The following is a 20,826-nucleotide window of genomic DNA, read 5'->3' as shown; positions in this document are numbered from 1 at the left end:
TCAATATTGGACCAATAAATGTAGGTCAACAAAAGACAGACAAGGCAGCCTAATACCATTGGAAAACTCCTTGGGGGCCTCTAGCAAGTCTCCATGACAAACATAGTTCAATCATTCCTAGTTACTGTAGAGAGCATGTCTCACTAGAAAAACTAAAAAAAATACCCATTGCCTACTGTAAAAAACTATACTGGTCTGGATAATGGAATAGATGCTCCCATGGCAGCTAGAAGTAATTCTAGTAGATGATGTCCCCTCTCCCAACAAAGTTTGTCCTCAGGGTTGGGGACACTGTTGAGAGGTTGATTATTCCTTGTATAAGATAGAGGGTTGGGATGGAAACTATGTACCCTCCCAAAAAAGAGGAAAAATTAAATGGGATAATGGATAATTTAGTGTGAACTTATTCACAGTAATAATAATAGTGGGTAATAAAGTTAATACTTGTGAGCTATTATTTATAGATAATTTACATTGGTATAGTTTTGTATATTGATACAAGTTCAAATTATATTTGTTATTTCTGTTTATAGTATTTGTACACCTATGCAAAATTATTTGTCAGATTGTATACATGCATGTTTCTACTTCTGTTTAAGACATTTTGTATATTGATACAATTTCTAGGATATATTTTCATATTGCATTATATATTATTCTTACCTCTGATCAAGATACTTACATTATGTTTACATTTTCAGGTCATTGTCCTTATTTGCTGTACATTTGTTTACAGATTATTTAATATTCTGATATCAAGTTTTAGTGTTTAAGTTTATACAGGTATTAAGTATTATAGGTCAATAGTTATTCATGTTTGTAATACATATAGTCAGATTAATTAGGATCTTTCAATACACAGAGATTGCATTCTGTCTAGATAGGTAATCTTCACCCACTTCAAGGATCTGTAGAACATGACATTTTAATAACTTAGGGTTCTGTTGACATGAGACACGTTTGCTCCTGCCAAGACAGGGTAAGACAGTTCTAAAATTCTCCATGCCTCTGAAAATGTTTTGTCAGTTATGCTAGGCATTAGCCAAAGTTGGTTGCTTCAACAATGTAAATGAGACTTTGGGTGATTGCTCAGGTAGCAAATTGTCTCTATCATATACTGCTTGCTTTGGAAGCTGCTTGATTGCACTTCCTGACTACTCAAGTAATATCATCTCCCTTCTCAGGCCTTCGATGGGGTTGAAGTTAGATAGTCGTAGTTACCTTCCTCTTATGATTTAGACAAGCCAATTTTTGTGCAAGGCCTAGACTCCTTAGAATAAAATGTTTATTAAAACATTTGTCATGTATTCCTTGCTTAATATTGTTTAGGTTGCTTGTAATTTTATACTTGATATCTGTTCCTATTGTATATAGCTTTGTACTGGGTTTGGATCACTCTTATTTAGACAAAAGGGGGAAGTAATGGGGAATCTTTGTCAGCCAATTATCTTTAAGAGGTGGGACCAAGTTAGGACATGGCTTTCTGGTACCCAGAGAAAAACACCATGCAGCCCAGGTGTTCTCTCTCTCTTTCTGATTCCTGCTCTACACATCTGAGCTTGGACTGCTTGTTCCTGTTTTGTGAGTTTGCCCCTTATAATAAAGAAAAATATATTTGCTCTATCTTTTAGCTAGCTTGTTTATTTCTTGATCCAAGATAATTCAACACTATAAAGATGAAGACTGCTGAGAAATCAGTAAAATTCAGACATCATCTATATACTTAGCTTAATTCTGATCAGTTCTAGGTGTTTAAACTATGAAAATATTGGTACAATTTAAAAATAGAGACAAATGTATCAAAATCCCACTTTTTTTTATGAAAAAACGTTGACTTTTTCTTCAGTATACACCAGTCTGTGTTCATCTAGACCAGTGGTTCTCAATCTTCCTAATGCTGAGATGCTTTAAGACTATTCCTCATGTTATGGCAACCCTCCCAAACATAAAATTATTTTCATTGCTACTTTATAACTGAAAATTTGCAACTGTTATAAATTGTAATGTAAATATCTGATATGCAACCCTCGTGAAAGGGTCATTGGACCCCAAAGAGATAGAGACACACAAGTTGAGAACCAGTGATTCAGATCATCTTTTGAAATAATATAATAAAAATAAGTAAGCATTTCAGTTTGAACTATCAAACATTTTCAGAATGCTAGATACTGTGCTTGGCTCTGAGATACAATATGAAAAAGCATGGGATAAAACTGGACTCTCTGAGCATGGTGAACAATGAGGGCCGATGAGAAGCCAAGGACAATGGCACGGGGTTTTGAACCTACGTAATGTGCTGGCTTTGTGGGAGCCTAGCCAGTTTGGATGTTCACCTTCCTAGAAATGGACGGAGGGGGAAGGACCTAGGACTTACCACAGGGCAGGGAACCCTGACTGCTCTTTGGACTGGAGAGGGAGGGGGAGAGGAGTGGGGGGAGGGGAAGAAGGGTGGGAGGAGGGGGAGGGAAATGGGAGGCTGGGAGGAGGTGGAAACTTGTTTTTTTTTTTTCTCCTTTTCTCAATAAAAAAAATGTTAAAAAAAAGTTAAAAAAAAAAAAACCTCGCACTGTGACTGAAAAAGCATGGGATAAAACTGGACTCTCTGAGCATGGCGAACAATGAGGGCTGATGAGAACCCAAGGACAATGGCACTGGGTTTTGAACCTACGTAATGTGCTGGCTTTGTGGGAGCCTAGCCAGTTTGGATGTTCACCTTCCTAGAAATGCACGGAGCGGGGAGGACCTAGGACTTACCACAGGGCAGGGAAATCTGACTGCTCTTTGGACTGGAGAGGGAGGGGGAGAAGAGTGGGGGGAGGGGGAGAAGGGTGGGAGGAGGGGGAGGGAAATGGGAGGCTGGGAGGAGGAGGAAATTTGTTTTTTTTTTTTCTTTTCTCAATAAAAAAAAAAAGTTAAAAAAAAAAACATAAAGATACAAATCCTGCCCCTAAGTTGTTTACAGGAAAAAAAAAAAAAGGAAAGAGGCCACATGGTCTCAATATCTTGTAAGGGGTGGACAGATATGCTTGCCAAAGTGTATCCACACTTAGCAGAGAAGGTCGTTTGGCACACACAGATTGGGAGAAGCATGGCTACCTCTTCAGGTTAGTCAAATGATGCTTTCTCATACAGACTGCTTTCGAGACAGCTGCCAGGAGGGGCAGAGGAGTCCAGTGTACAGGGCTTTGGAAGCAAAGTCACGAGCTGTGAATAAGAGGGCAGCTGGACTCAGCATGTCAGGAACCATTTACACACTCAGAACATCAGCAGTGCCCTGAAATCGAGGCAAAGCCAAGAGATCAAGAAGTATAGGATGGAGTCAGACATCCCAGCACTTGAGGCACAGGCAGGCAGATCTCTGAGTTCAAGGCCAATCTGGTCTACAGAGCAAGATCCAGATCAGCCAGGACTACACGGAGAAGCCCTGTAGACCATGCTGGTCTTGAACTTAGAGATCCGCCTGCTTCTGCCTCCCAGGTGCTGGGGTTAAAGGTGTGCGCCACCATGCCCAGCAGCTTCTTCTATTTTTAATGTAGTGTTGCTAATTACCTCAGTAGGTAATTATATTTCCATGTGTTTGTTAACTATTCAGGTTTCTTATTTTATGAGGTGCATGTTAATATAATTTCTCATATCTTTGTATTGATTTGTCTTTTTCCTATTAATTCATAGGTGTCATTTTCCCCTTGAACTAGCTCTCTATTAGTTTTACATATTCCTATTGCTTTCTAATTTATAGATTTTATTTTTATTTTTCTTCTGGTGCTTCTTGTGGCTCTTTCAACCAACACTATGTATTTCTATTTTTGAGACATCCTTCCCAGACCTGCAATCATATTTTAAATATTTTTCCAAAAGTTCTGTGCATTTCTACATTTATATCTGCTAGCTACCTGGGATTTATTTTTGTATATAATAAAACCTCTTTTATTTCACATCTATATAAGGTTTCTAATTTCTGGGTACCACTTACATAAATGTCCTGCTGATCAGCAGGTTGCTCTGGCTAAGTCTGAAATACACACATGTGATGTGAATCTGGGTTTGGATTTTCTTCTGGCTCCATTGTGTCTATGCATGTGCTAAGTCCAATCCATCTTTGTTAGTGAACTTCCTTGGGCTTGGCCTGTAATGGGTCTCATCTGCTGTTCTCACTTCTCTAATACACAAGGCTACAACAGTAAGGAAGTTACTACCTACAGTAGCCCACAGAGGGGAAAATCCCATTTCATAGACAATAGCTCTAATTCTAATCATGGGAATGAACTCATTATACACAAAAGACACAGGCCCTTGAGTATTCACGTGAATGTTTCAGTTATTTATTTAAAATCATAAGGGAAGAAGTGAGGAAAACGTTTCAGTTTATTGTGGGGTTGAGGATCAAATCAAGACCCCATACACATAAGGCAAGTGGTATATGACTGAATTACATTCCCAACTAAGAAAGGGCTTCAATGTATGATTTTAACATATTTATTTTTATACCAAATCATACAACATAATCATAGTATTTTTCTATGGAGAAATGACCTAGAGAGACAAAAATTGAGCCAACCCACAAAGTCATACAATTTTCTTCAAAGTCATGTATCACTGGTCTTGGCATGCCTTGAGTAGCTCATCTTTGGCCTAATAGTGGATAAACGCAATTCTTTATTTGGAAAAGTTGTACACACCAATAAAATAATACTCTCAGAGCTAAAATAAGATGTAAATAAAAATTAAATCTAATAACCCATATTTCATACATCTTTCAGGTATTGGAATAAGCAGGAAAGCAAAATGAGAAATTTGGGGATTTGGGCTAAGAGGCCCTGAGATGCATAAGGAGAGTCAGTGGTCAACTGTAGTGGGAACTCAGAGGACCAGACACTGAGACGTGGGCAGTAGAGACTTTGCTGATAAAGCTTAAAATGAAAAGAAGGATTCTATTAGGAATTACTAAAGGTCACATGTACTACCTTCTGGCAAAGAACTTGTCTACGTTTTCTGCATGTTTCAGAACTGAAAGGCTGAGCTGAAAGGTGACAAACTTCTCAACTTGGCAAGGAAATTTCAAGGAGGATTAGCATTCAGATTATGGCATGGTTATTGCTGGTAGTTTTTAGTTAGACTTATAATGAGAATTAAGAATAAAAGCAGAGGAGAGTTTTTGAAAAGCATGTAATCTGGACAAGCAAAGGGACAAACTGAAAGTTATAGGCAAGTAAAGGGGGTGTGTATGTGTGTGTGTGTGAGAGAGAGAGAAATTGTGTGTGTGTGTGTGTGTGTGTGTATGTAAGCATGCATTTTAAAAAGAGATTAGTGCCAGTAAAGAGAAGCCAAGCACCTAATATCACAGCAACAAGGAAGGTGCTTTAAGTGTATCTCAGTAATCAGCCAGACCCTACCATCACAGGCTCCAAAGTATAGAATTATAAACTCATTTAGAATACTCACTTGTAAAAAAATTGCTTCTGGACTCTCTAGGCCATAGTCCCGGGGGTATATCCTGTGCCCCACCCTCACCTAGCAAAGCCCCAGAGACCTGGGAGCAGCCTCCCCATACCGGCAACCATCCCCCATGGCATCTGTGACCACCAGAGGCTTGGCCGCACCCCAACCTGGAGAGGTTGAGTATCTGGCTCCCCAGCTGAAGGGCCCTACTCTCTAAGCCCTAGACTCTGGAGGCACAGCCCATGCTCCACCGCCACCTAGCAAAGCCCCAGAGACCTGGGAGCAGCCTCCCCATACCGGCAACCATCCCCCATGGCATCTGTGACCACCAGAGGCCTGGCCGCACCCCAACCTGGAGAGGTGAGTATCTGGCTCCCCAGCTGAAGGGCCCTACTCTCTAAGCCCTAGACCCCGGAGGCACAGCCCATGCTCCACCGCCACCTAGCAAAGCCCCAGAGACCTGGGAGCAGCCTCTCCATACCCCCAACCATCCCCGACGGCATCTGAGACCATCAGAGCTTTGGCTGCACTCCAACCTGGAGAGTATCTGGCTTCCCAGATGGAGGGCCCTATTCTCTAGGTTATAGTACCCAGAGGCACATCCTGTGCCACATCCCCACCCAGCAAAACCCCAGAGACCTGAAAGCAGCCTCTCCAGACCCCAATCATTCTCCACAGCATTTGTGCCCACCAGAGCCTTGGCCCTGAACGCACCTGGAGAGCTAAGTGTCTGGGTCCCTGGCTGGACGACCCTACTCTTTAGCCCCTCGTCCCCGGAGGAACATCCCATGCCCTATCCCCACCCAGCAAAGCCCCAGAGACCTGGAAGCAGCCTCCCCATACTACCAACCATCCCCCGTGACATCTGCCACCTCTGAACCATTAGCCCCGCCTACACCTGGAGAAGTATCAGAACCCTACCAGCATCCACCAAAGGCACAGACCCACCTGCACCTCGGGGAAGAACAGCCACCTAAGCCACAGACCCCACCTGCACCAATAGGAGGAAGAGGAACCCCTTGAAGCACAGACTCCACCTGTACCCACTGGAGGAAGAGATGGGCAGACAGCAGTGTAAGAATGCATTCAACAATATAAAGAGCAATATGGTACCACCAGAAACTAGGGGTTCTATACTAGCAAGACCCGAACATCCCAATGCAGATGAGGCAGAAGAAAATAACCTTAAAATAACTTCATGAAGATGATAGAGACCCTTAAAGAGAAAATTAAAATTCCCTTAAAGAAGTGGAGGAAAGGACAAACAAAAAATTGGAAGAAATCAACAAACCCCTTAAAGAACACAAAGAAAACCAAGAAAAAACAATTAAACAGGTGAAAGAAACAGTTCAAGACATGAAAATTGAAACAGAGGCAATAAAGAAAACACAAACTGAGGGAATTCTGGGATAATGATCAGGAACTACAGCTGCAAGCACAGCCAACAGAATACAAGATATGGAAGACAGAATCTCAGGTGTTGGAGATATGATAGAGGAAATAGATTCATTGGTCAAAGAAAATGTTAAATCCAATAAATTCTTAACACAAAATATCCAGAAAATCTGGGACACCATGAAAAGGCCAAATCTAAAATAGGGATAGAAGAAGTAGAAGTCCAGGCATAGAAAATAGATTCAACAAAATCACAGAAGAAAAATTTCCCAGCCTATGAACATGCCTATGAAAGTACAAGAAGCTGACAGAACTCCAAATAGACTGGATTAAAAAAAAAGCCCCTCTCTATATAATAATCAAAACATTAAACATGCAGAATAAAGAAAGAATATTAAACGCTGCAAAGAAAAAAGGCTAAGTAACATATAAAGGCAGACCTATCAGAATTACACCTGATTTCTCAGAGGAAACTCTGAAAGCCAGAAGGTCCTGGATAGATGTTCTGTAGACACTAAGAGTTCATGGATGCCAATCCAGACTACTATACCTAGCAAAGCTTTCAATTATCACAGACGGAGAAAACAAGATATTCCATGACAAAACCAGATTTAAACAATACCTATTCATACAAATCCAGCCCTACAGGAAGGACTAGAAGGAAAACTCTAATCCAAGGAAGCTAGCTACACCCACAAAAATATAGGCAAAAAATAATCCCACAGCAGCAAAACCCAAAGAAAGCCCTCACACAATAGCACCACCACCAACTAAACCCAAAATTGCAGGTACTAACAATCACCGATCATTAATATTCCTTAATATCAATGGTTTCAGTTTACCTATAAAAAGACACAGGCTAACAGAATGGATAAGAAAACAAGATCCATCTTTCTGCTGCATACAAGAAACACACCTCAACTTGAAGACAGACTACCTCAGAGTAAACGGTTGGGAAAAGATTTTCCAATCAAATGGACCTAAGAAATAAGCTGGTGTAGCTATTATAATATCTAACAAAATCGACTTAAAACTAAAATTAGTCAAAAGAGATGAAGAACATTTCATATTTATCACGGGAAAAATTCATCAAAACATCTATGCCCCAATACAAGAGCACTCACATTTATAAAAGAAGCATTGCTAAAGCTCAAATTACACATCAAACCCTACAGAGTAATAGTGGGAGACTTCAACACCCCACTCTCACCACTGGACACAACTGCCAGACAGAAACTTAACAGAGAAATAAGGGAACTAGCAGATGTCATGACTCAAATGGATTTAGCAGACATCTATAGAACATTCCACCCAAACACAAAAGAATATACCTTCTTCTCAGGACCTCATGGAACCTTCTCAGAAACTGACCACATACTCAGTAGCAAAGCAAACTTCAACAGATACAAAAAAATTTGGAATAACTCGCTGTATCTTGACAGATTACCATGGCTTAAAGTTAGAATTCAACAACAACCCTCATTACGGAAATCCCACAAAGGCATGGAAATCAAACAATGAATCGAACTGAATCACCCCTGGGTCAAGGAAGAGAGAAAGAAAGAAATTAAAGACATCTTAGAATTCAACAAAAATAAATGCACAATGTACCCAAACCTATGGTACACTATGAAAGTAGTGCTAAGATGAATCGTCATAGCACTAAGCCTACATAAAGAACCTGGAAAAATCTCATGTTAGTGACTTAACAGCACACTTGAAAGCTCTAGAACAAAAAGAAGTAGACACCAGGAAATAATCAAATTGAGGTCTGAAGTCAATAAAATAGAAACAAAGAAAGCAATACAAAGAATCAATGAGACAGGGGCTGGAGAGATGGCTCAGAGGTTAAGAGCATTGCCTGCTCTTCCAAAGGTCCTGAGTTCAATTCCCAGCAACCATATGGTGGCTCACAACCATCTGTATGGGGTCTGGTGCCCTCTTCTGGCCTGCAGGCATACACACAGACAGAATATCGTATACATAATAAATAAATAAATAAATATTTTTAAAAAAGAATCAATGAGACAAAAAGCTGGTTCTTTGTGAAAATCAACAAGATAGTCAAACCCTTATCCAAACTAACCAAAAAGCAAAGAGAGCATATGAAAATTAACAAAATCAAAAATGAAAAGGGGACAAAACAATAGACACAGAGAAAATCCAGAGAATCATTAAGTCATACTTTGAAAACCTGTACTCCACAAAATTGGAAAATTTAAAGGAAATGGACAGGTACTACATGCCAAAATTAAATCAAGAACAGATAATCAATTAAATAGGAAATGGAAGCAGTTATCAAAAGTCTCCCAAGCTTAAAAGCCCAGGGGCTAGTAGTTTCAGCACAGAATTCTACCAGAATCTCAAAGAAGAGCTAATACCAATACTTCTCAAATTGTTTCACACATAGAAACAGAAGGGACATTGCCAAACTCTTTTTATGAGGCAACAATTAACCTGGTACCCAAGCCACACAAAGATGCAACTAAGAAAGAGAATTACAGACCGATCTCCCTCATGAATATTGATGCAAATATACTCAATAAAATACTGGCAAACTAAGTCCAAGAACACATCAGAAAAATCATTCAACATGATCAAGTTGACTTCATCCTAGAGATGCAGGGATGATTCAACATATGAAAATCCATCAATGTAGCCCACCATATAAAAAAAAACCTGAAAGAATAAAACCACATGATTATCTCATTAGATGCTGAAAAAGTCTTTTATAAAATCTAACACCCCTTCATGATAAAGGTCTTGGAGAGAGCAGGGATACAAGGAACACAGCTAAACATAATAAAGGCAATATACAGCAAGCTGACAGCCAACATTAAACTAAATATAGAGAATCTCACAGCAATCCCACTGAAATCAGGAACAAGACAAGGTTTCCACTCTCTCCATATCTATTTAATATAGTACTTAAAGTTCTAGCTAGAGCAATAAGACAATAAAAGGAAATCAAGGGGATACAAACTGGAAATGAAGAAGTCAAACTTTCACTATTTGCTGATGAGATAATAATTTACATAAGTGACCCCAAATATTCTACAAGGGAGCTCCTACAACTGATAAACACCTTCAGTAATGTGACAAGATACAAGATTAACTGAAAAAAAAAAAACAGTAACCCTCCTATATACAGATGATAAAAGAAGTGAGAAAGAAATCAGAAAAACTTCACCCTTCATAATAACCACAAACAACATAAAATATCTTGGGATAACTCTAACCAAACAAGTGAAAGACCTGTATGACAAGAATTTTAAGTCTTTAAGAACAAAATTGAAGAAGATATCTGATGTGGGAGTGTCATATATCAATCTGTTGATTTCATTGGTTAAGCAATAAAGAAACTGCTTGGCCCTCATAGGTTAAAACATAGGTGGGTGGAGTAAACAGAACAGAATGCTGGGAGGAAGAGGAAGTGAGCTCAGATTTGACAGCTCTCCTCTCGGGAGCAGACGCCTCAGAGAGACACCATGCTCCCCGCGCCTGGGCATACACACACGATGAAGCTCCGACCCAGGATGGACGTAGGCTAGAATCTCCCTGGTAAGCCACCTCATGGGCTACACAGATGATTAGAAATGGGCTAAATTAATATGTGAGAATTAGCCTAGAAGAGGCTAGATAGAAATGGGCCAAGCAGTGTTTAAAAGAATACAGTGTCCGTGTAATTATTTCGGGGCATAAGCTAGCAGGCGGCCGAGGTGCTGGGGACGCAGCCCCGCCGCTCTTATTACAACAGATATCAGAAAATGGAAAGATCTCCCTTGCTATTGGATAAGTAGGATCAACAAAGTAAAAATGGCAATCTTACCAAAAGCAATCTACAGATTCAAAGCAATCTCCTCAAAATCCCAGCACAATTCTTCATACACCTTGAAAGAATAATACTCACCTTCATATAGAAAATCAAAAAACTCATGATAGCCAAAACAATCCTGTACAATAAGGAACTTCTGGAGGCATCAGAATCCCTGACTTCAAGCTCTACTATAGAGCTACGGCAATGAAAGAAGGTTGATATTGATACAGAACCAGACAGGTGGACCAATGGAATCAAATAGAAGACCCTGATATTAATCCACACACCAATGAACACCTGATTTTTGACAAAAAATCTAAAATTATAAAATAGAAAAAAGAAAGTTCTTCAAAATGGTGCTGGCATAATTGCACATCAACATGTAGAAGAATACAAATAGATTTGTATCTATCCCCATGCACAAAACTCAAGTCCAAATGGATCAAAGACCTCAACATAACTCTAGCCACACTGAACCTTATAGAAGAAAAAGTGGGAAGTAGCTTTGAACGTGTTGCCACAGGAGACCAGCTCCTAAACATAACCCCAGTAGCACAGACACTGAGAGCAACAATTAATAAATGGGACCTCCTGAAACTGAGAAGCTTCTGTAAGTCAAAGGACACAGTTAACAAGATAAAACAGTAACCTACAGAATGGGAAAAAATCTTCACCAATTCATCGAACAGAAGGCTGATCTTAAAAATATACAAAGAACTCAAGAAACTAGATATTAAAATATCAAATAATCCAATTGAAACAGAGAATTGTCAACAGAGGAATCTCAAATGGCTCAAAGGTACTTCAGGAATCGCTCAACATTCTTTCTCAGCCATGAAGGAAATGCAATTCAAAACAACTCTGAGATACCATCTTACACCTGTCAGAATGGCTAAGATCAAAAATACCAATGATAATTTATGCTGGAGAGGATGTGGAATAAGGGGAACACTCATCCATTGCTGGTGGGAATGCAAACTTGTACAATTTCTTTGGAAATCAGTATGGCAGTTTCTCAGAAAATTGGGAATCAATCTACCTCAAGACCCAGCAATACTAATCTTGGGGATATACCCAAAGGTTGCAGACCCATATCACAAAGACATTTATTCAACTATTGATCATAGTAGTATTGTTGGTAATAGCCAGAACCTGTAGACAACCTAGATGCCCCCAACCAAAGAATGGATTAAAAAAATGTGGTAAGGGGCTGGAGAGATGGCTCAGTGGTTAAGAGCATTGCCTGCTCTTCCAAAGGTCCTGAGTTCAATTCCCAGCAACCACATGGTGGCTCACAACCATCTGTATTAAGGTCTGGTGCCCTTTTCTGGCCTTCAGACATACACACAGACAGAATACTGTATAAATAAATAAATAAATAAATATTTTTTAAAAATGTGGTAATTTATACTACGGATTACTACTCAGCAGTAAACAACAATGACATCTTGAAATTTGCAGGCAAATGGATGGAACAAAAGAAACAAACAAAAAAAACCATCCTGAGTGAGGTAACTCAGACATAAAAAGACAAACACAGTATGTACTCACTCATTATTAGACATAAAGCAAAGGATAACCAGCCTATGGATCACAATCCCAGAGAAGACAAGAAACAAGGAGAACCCTAAGAGAGACGTACATGGATTCCTCCCCATAAGGGGAAGTAGACAAGCCTCTTTAGTAAAGTGGCCACATAGGGGGCCAGGGGAGGATGGTAGGGAAGTGGGGAGGGGAGCAGGGAGGAGAACATGAGGGATGGAGACGGTGGAGTTAGGTGAAGGGCAGAGAGGGAGAGCAAGGAAGGAGATACCTTGAAAGAGAGATCCATTATGGGGTTAGCGAGAAACCAGGCACCAGGGAAACTCCCAGGAATCCACAAAAATGATCCCAGTTAAGAATTTAAGCAATAGTGGAGAGGGGGACTGAACTACCCTTCTTCCCCTGCAATCAGACTGACCAATACCTTAACTGTTATCACAGAACCTTCATCCAATAACTGATGGAAGCAGATGCAGAGGTCCACAGCTAAGCACTGGGCCGAACTCCTGGAGTCCAGCCATAAAGAGGGAGGAGCGATAATATGAACAAAGGGGCTAAGGGAAACCACAGAAACAACTGACCCAAGCTAGTGGGAGCTTACTGACTCTGGACTGCAACCTGGGGAACCTGTATAAGACCGAGGCTAGGCCTTTTGGATGTTGGTGACAGTTGTGTGTCTTGGGAAGTTTGTGGGACCACTAGCAGTGGAACCAGTATTTATCCCTAGTGCATGATCTGGCTCTTTGGAGTCCATTCCATAGGGACCTTGGGTCAGTCTAGATACAGGGGGGAGGGCCTTGGTCCTGTCCACATGGTATGACAGACTTTGCTGACTCCCTGGTTTTTTTTTTAGGCATAAAGAATGCAAAGGTTACTGGGGTCATGTAACTTCTACTAAGATTCCAGAGATAAGCTGTGGGTCTAGGCAATGGGTAGCAAGGTTGGATCCCCTTCAGCCACTCTCTAAGATCATGATATATAAAGCTATCAGGGTAAAATCCCTGCTGCAATAGATATTCCAGAATTATAGAAATGACAAACACAAAGAATATCTGCTAAGCTAAGGAAAGCTGAAAGCAACAAGTGGACACAGTTCACAAGAGGAAGCCATATGGTCTGCAAATACCAAGGCCATAGGACAGGGTTGCACAAACCCGCTGGAGCTTAATTATGGCATTGCATGCCAGACATGGAGCTACAGGATTCAGGGTTTGCCCCACTCTGTTCCTGTGTTTCTCTAAGTCTTCTTTGACATTTCTTATTTCTATAGTCTTCTTCTTCCCTTTAGAATAAGAATATTCTTTCTGTGCCACTGAATATTAAAAGTATATCATTTATTTTGATTTTAGAGGGGCCCATGGCAGACTAGCTTGAATTACAGTAGGAATTTTAGACTTATACATCAGAGCAACATTAGAACTTATGCTTATGGGGACTTTGGAACTACTAAATGTGTTTTATATTCAGAGAGGGCCATGCACCTTTTTGGTAGAATGTTGAATTTGAAATGCCCCTATGGGTGTGTGGTTTGTGGTTCCCCATTTGATGGCACTGTTTGAGGGAGGTATGGGAACTTTGGGAAGAGAGACTTGGGTTGGCGAAACAGGTCAATCTCTGTTTCCTGGCTGGCTATGCAATAAACAGCTCCCTCTGCCCACACATTCCTGCTACTGGGATAGTCTGTCTTACCCTATGAGGTTAAACAATCATAGATCAAACCTCTTAAAACCATGAGCCAAAATAAACCATCCCTCCCTTATCAAATGGTCTGCAGCAACTGGAAAGCCACATATAAAACATCAACTGGGAATCTCACCTCATACCATACACAAAAACTAACTCAAAATGTTTCCTTGACTGAACTGCAAGAATTATAACCATAAAGGTTTTAGAAGAAATATAGAAATTTAAAGACTTTAGGTTAGGAAATGCTTCTTTATCTGTTCTTGAATTCTTGTCCTGATTATAACATGTGCTTGTGGGGAGACGTGTATATAATGAAGGTAACCAAAGACAGAGTCACCTTATGGCATAATAATCCTCTAGGATTGGTGACTAGAATTGAAATAATCAGTGACACAAAATTGCTGCATGAAAATATGCAGGGGATGAGCAGCAGCAAGCTAGAACAGCCGGAGCTTGGCAGGAGGAACTCAAGACAGAGTCATATAGGTTGTAAATTAATTCCTTCCTCTAATACTGCAACATGAGCATTCACATTTCAGCAGAAGAAACCTGCCAGTGGCCCAATTATCCATAGAGAGGTGAATCTTAACCTACCAGGAAAACAAGATATACCTAACATTTGCCATGCTACCCTACTGCTAAAGGAAATTCTTACAGACTATTCCATCCAGTCTGTGTCAGAAGGAGTAATAGTTGGTACATCTACACACATAAGTGAATCAGTATGAAAATCTTCAATATGATGCCCTATAGAAAAGCATTTTCTTGTAGTAACCTATCTAGATTGCACCTAAATCGGCTAACAATGAATTTCATGGTCAAATCACCTCTTACACCCCCACACAAGAATATTGAAATAACATTTGGCCACTTGCGTTTCCTGTGAGTCAGCCAGTGACCTTCTCTCCTTTTCTAGCTCATGTCTCCTCAGGGTACTAGGGGATCCTTTGATGAAGCCTGAATCTTTGCAAAAGACTGACTTCTTTCATAACAAAAATATGTTTTCAAAATATATTTCCTGGGATAATTAAGATTATATTAGTGCTTATGACATTTTAATATTCTTCATTACTTTGGGGGACAGCTTGCTATTTCTATGTCTAGGCCACTTTGTAGTAAAACTGGCATGGTTTATTGTTTTTTAATCCCTCCATGAGTGGTTTTAACTCATGGGAGTTCTTAGTCAAGTCTTGGAACCCTGACACATCTGATAAGGTTCTCAGAACACAAACACTTAATATGTACTTATTGGAATGAAGTAAATGTTGATTTTTAACGCTATAGTTTCAATTTTTCATTGTTTTATCTCTAAGGTCTAAGGGCAAATAAATACACACCATAAACCCATCAAATCATTAAAACCATATTCTAGGACAGCCATGCAGGCCTGTTGCTGACATAATGAAGGCTGCCCTTTCAATGCCAAGAGCCAGATGCCAACCTTCTTCTTTCTTGACTAGCTAGTGATATGATCTTCTTTCATTTATTTTAGAAAGAAGTAGTCTGCCATCTTAGGTTATAGGCTCTATCGAAATGTCCTGGACACTTTAAAAGTTAGACATTTTAATTTAGGGTCAGGCAGATTTTGCTGAATATTGGTGGTAATAATAATATAATATATTATTATAATATATAATGATAATAATAATAATAATAATAAAAATAAAAAGCATGGTATTGACATTAAAATGGACAGGTTGAACAATGGAATTGAATCGAAGACCCTGATGTAAATCCCCATATTTATGAACATCTGATTTTTGGTAAAGAAGCCAAACTTATACAATGGAAAAAAGAAAATATCTTCAATAAACAGTGCTGGCATAATGGGATGTTCACATGTAGAGGAATGCAAATAGATCCATATCTATCACTTTACACAAAATTAAATCCCAAGCAGATCAAAGACCTCAACATAAATCCAGTTACACTGAACCTGATAGAAGAGAGAGAGGGAAGTAGTCTTGAACATATTGGCACAGGAGACAACTTCCTGAATATAGCACCAGGAGCACAGACACTGAGATAGACAATTAATAAATGAGACCTCCTGAAACTGAGAAACTTCTATAAGGCAAAGGACACAGTCAACAAGACAAACCAGCAGCTTACAGAATGGGAAATCAACTCCACATCTGACAGAGGGCTGTTCATCAAAATATATAAAGAACTCAAGAAACTAGACATCAAAATACCAAATACTCCAATATAAAAATGGGATACAGATTTAAACAGAGAATTTTCAACAGAAGAATCTCAAATGGCTGAGATACACTTAAAGAATTGTTCAACATCCTTCGGAACCAGAGAAATGCAAATCAGAACATCACTGAGATACCATCTTACACTGTCAGAATGGCTAAGATCAAAACCACTAATTACAACCTATGTATGCATAGATTTCCCTGGAAAGGGGAACTAGATGAGATCTCCTGGGTAAACTTGGGGTGGGGTTGGGTTGGTGGAGGGGAGGGTGATGGGGGACTCCTTTCTTTATGCTCTGAACATGTTGTATTACCATTGGTTAATAAAGAAACTTCTTTGGGCCTATTGTAGGGCAGAATATAGCCAGGCTGGAAGGGATATATAGAGAAAGTAGGTGGAGGCAAGGAGACAGACACACAGGAATCTTACTGGTAAACCACAAGCCTCATGATAAATATAAAACAATAGAAATGGGTTAATTTAAGATGTAAGAGCTAGCTAAAAATATGTTTAAGCTATTGGCCAAACAGTATTGCAACTAAGATAGTTTCTTTATGATTATTTCAGGTCTGGGCAGCTGGGAATGAACAAACAATCTCTGCCTACAGAATGGCACCCAAACATCTGTGGCTGATGTCTACCACCCACTTTGGGTCTAGGTTCTTGTGTGCCCACTGGAGTTGGGAGGAAAGAAGCTGAGCTCATGCCCATGGTGCAGCACTCCCTGCCTGGTCAGGTGGCAGGATCAAGTCTGCTAGGAGTACACGGGAAGGAGAGCATGGCAGATTCCCACATCCAGGCCATGCAGTGTGCTGCATGACAGCTTTAGATTTTACTCAGATAAAAGGCATGTATATGCTACATGGTGTTATCCAGAGTTGAAGTGACGAGGACAGCTCCTACCTGGCAGTTCCACAGAATGTACCTCCACCATATTAAAAGGCAGAGAGAGGTGGAACCAGCATCCAGGGCCACTGCAACTAAGCTGCTTACCATTTTAAAAGTGCTCCTGATCAGAAAATAATTACAGATATGCAATAAAGACAAATTCAGACACAAATAAACCTCTTAATGGGTCACAGTATGTTTAAAAATGTACATAGGCTTGAGAGGGAGAAAAAGAGAGTATAGACAATTATAAAAAAACAAATAGTTTTTAAAAAAATAATAAGACAAAGTCTTTAAAGAGACCATGTACAGACAGTCATATATTAAGGAGTTAAAAAAACAAGCCATGTAAAGATGAAATATACACAGAGTCTGGATTATATATATTACCGTGTTTTCTTTAAATTTTTTGACTACAGAGAGAGATTTGATTTTGAGGGCTGCTAAGTTAAACCAACATATATACTTTAAAGGTATCTTGACTTTAAAATTTGGATCTAAGGATATGTTGCTTTGGAAGAGAGGTTCTGCTTTTGTTTCCACAGGTAATAAAAAGCTGTGGGTTCCTTACTGGCTAATATGGTTTGATCTAACAAGATCCTCTGAAACAATGACCCAGATGGTCCAACATCCATAACAGCTTCAGGATTGCTGGCTGAGATGGACCTACCACATAGGAGACCCCACGAGAACTTGATTAACAGCATCCTCAAATCAGCAGAAAGTGGTCTAAAAAACAATGCGCGACTTCCCTAAATGATTGTTTATAAAGGTTTGTTTACATTTAAAGGGGGACATGCTACAGAGATCAATGCTTTGCATTGGTATGGATCTTGGTCTTAAGGTCAATTTTGTTATACTGTGTATATATTTCTGCTCTTTATTAAGGTACTGTGTTTGTGCAGATCATTAAAAATGTAATGTATAATTAAGAAATACAGGTTTATAGATAATTATCTATAATAGTCAAGTTTGTAGTCATGTTAGTTAGGTTTTATAGATTACAGAGATGTATTTCAGATGGATAGATATTCTTCAGATCTTTCAAAGACTACAGAATATGGCATTTAAAATGTTTTAAGAGCTTAGGACTTTACATGACAATGAGACACATCTGCTCCTGGCAGCACCAATCTACTTCAAAAGGATGATGGACACTGAAGAAACTTGTTATGGAATTTGTCTTTTATGTGACAAAGCTAAACATTGCACTTGCCTGGATTGCTTGGTGCTATGCTATGTAAACTAGACTTGCAGAACCCACAGAATAATGACTGCTGAAGTTGCCTAAAGAAGCTGAGACAGTCCTTCAGGGTTCTTGCTTCATGAAAGAGTCTTCTAGACATTCTTCAGGACACAGAAGAATGTGACTGACAAACTGCTTATATAGACGTAACTGTCTTTGAAATTTCCCACTTAACAGAAAAATCTGCCAGATACTATGGGTCTATAGGGTAAGATGGATGCCCCAATGTTACAGAAGAACTTTGGGTGACTGCCAAGGCAGTGAGCTATCTCTGTCAATTCTAGAGTTTTGGAAGTTACTTAAAATGCACTTCCTGTTAACTTAGGTTAACTTCTGGGGTCTTTGATAGAGTTAAAGAATAGATAGTTATAATTATAGTTTTCCTTAGTTATGATAAAAGATAAAGTAGATATAAATATTATAACTATAATTCTTGCTTGATAACTGTTTTGTTGTATATAATCTTGCTATGTTAAAGTTAAAACCTTCCTTTTTATTTAGACAGAAAAGGGGAGGTGATGTGGGGTTCCCTTCTATATGCTGTGAATATGTTTTATTACCATTGGTTAATAAAGAAACTGTTTTGGGTCAATTCCAGGGCAGAATATAGCCAGGGAAGAGAGAGAGAGAGAGAGAGAGAGAGAGAGAGAGAGAGAGAGAGAGAAGGTGGAGTCAAGGAGATGCCATGTAGCCACTCAAGAAGACAGATGCTTGGGAACCTTACTGGTAAACCATGAGCCTTGTGGTAGAACATAAAATAATAGAAATGGGTTAATTTAAGGTGTAAGAGCTAGCTAAAAATATACTTAAGCTATTGTCCAAACAGTATTGCAATTAATATAGTTACTGTGTGATTATTAAGGGTCTACATGGCCAGGAAACAAATGAGTGGCCTCTGCTTACAGGAAGGGATGGAGGGATTGGAATATGAGGGATTGGGTTGGTCGCGTTGGGAGTGGGACAGAGGGGGAGAGTAATGAAAGAGGTAGCTTGTTAGACGGGGCTATTTTGGAGTTAGGAAGAAGCCTGGTGCCAGGAAAACTCTCAGGAATCCACAAGGATGACTGTTGCTAAAACTCATAGCAATAGTGGAGAGGGTGCCTGAACTGGCCTCCAATAATCAGACTGGTTACTATCTTAATTGTCAACAGAGAGCCTTCATCTAGTAATTGACGGAGGCAGAGGCAGAGATCCACAGTCAAGCACTAGTTGGAGTTCTGGGAGTCCAGCTGATGAGAGGGAGGAGGGATTGTACATCCAAGGGGGTCTATCATGATGGGGAAACACTGACCTGAGCTAGTGGGAGATTGCAAACTCTGGACTGACAGCTAGTGAGCTGCATGGGACTGACCTAGGCTCTGCATATGGATGACAGTTATGGAGCTTGATCTGTTCATGGGGCACCTAGCAGTGGGATCAGGACCAGTCCTTGGTGCATGAGCTGGCTTTTTGGAACCTATTCCCCATGTTGGGTTGTCTCACCCAGCCTTGATGTGGGGGAAGGAGGAGATGGTCCTGTCTCAACTTGATCTGACATGCTTTGTTGATTCCCATGGGTGGAGGAGTGGATGTGTGTGTGTGTGTGGGGGGGGGCGGGTAGATGTGAGGTGGGGAGAGGGAACAGGAAGAGAAGAGAGATGGGAAACTGTGGTTGGTATGTAAAATAAATGAAAATATTTAATAGAAAATGTGCTAAACACCACAAAGAAAAGATTTTTTATCTAGTTATTTGTAACTGAGCTCCTGTCTTGTAGCATTGAAAACCAGATCCTGGCTTCATCCACTGGGACACACAATCCATCCAGGAGCCTTGTCTCATATTCAGCAAGTGTGCTATTCTCTTTTGTCATCTCACAGTTTTGTGTTTGTTTTTACTTTAGAGGGCCTGGCTTTCTTGGTATCCTCTGTCCCCTCTGGCTCTTACACTCTTTGTGCCTCCTCTTCCATGGGGTTCCCTGAATTCTAAGGGCAGGTATTTGGGTTAAATGGAGGTCTATCCTAAGATTTTAGTCTTCATGAATGTATTCCAGTAAGTGCTACACCATAGCTGTGGTGTCTGATTTCTACATACTCTCTACTGACAGATCCCACTCTATGCTTAAGCTAAATTTTCTGCCAACCGTCAGTGTTTTTCTTCATTGTCTATAATGGTAGGACTATTGAGATGTAAGTAAGCCCTGGTCCCCCAGAGACTTAGCCATATCAATGCTGGGTTTTTACTGTAAGATAACTCAAATGGTATCCTAGTAATACTCAAATAGTATTTTATCTGACAATGTCTCACTCAAACCAGCTAAGAAAATTTAAAAATGCTTCCTTAAACATATATCTGTCCTTGCAATAGCAAAAAACTACTTCATACCTGTTTGAGTGAAGCCTGTTTTGTATCCATTAGCTGCTCCATTTTCTGGAGCCACAGTTGATGGCACTGAAGGAATAGGTTTAGTGGAGTGGCAAACAGCAGAAGATTGTCGGCTTCTACATTCTAGAAGGGAGTAAAAACGGATACGAAGAAGGTAGTTTTTATTTTACTGGCAATGGGGACATAATCCATAAGATTTCTGAATAAGTCTCTGCTTCTTGAATGGTGGTAGCTTCCCTAATTATT

At 39.8% G+C, this 20,826-nt stretch overlaps 1 protein-coding gene across 1 annotated transcript in view; it reads right to left on the bottom strand.

Moving 5' to 3' along the window:
- The window catches only part of LOC121443342 (GREB1-like protein), a 253,801-nt gene that overhangs the window by 75,526 nt on the left and 157,449 nt on the right, over positions 1–20,826 (bottom strand). The window contains exon 7 of the mRNA XM_041645069.1: positions 20,581–20,703. Coding sequence (XP_041501003.1) covers positions 20,581–20,703 — 123 coding nt within the window. The remainder of the gene's footprint in view (positions 1–20,580; positions 20,704–20,826) is intronic.

The sequence above is a fragment of the Microtus oregoni genome, unplaced genomic scaffold, assembly GCF_018167655.1.
Source record: "Microtus oregoni isolate MIOR12 unplaced genomic scaffold, Mior012 000105F_ref0000443, whole genome shotgun sequence".
NCBI classification, from domain to species: Eukaryota; Metazoa; Chordata; class Mammalia; order Rodentia; family Cricetidae; genus Microtus; species Microtus oregoni.
The sequence above is the reverse complement of the archived record's forward strand: the minus strand, read 5'-3'. Positions and strand labels throughout refer to the sequence as shown.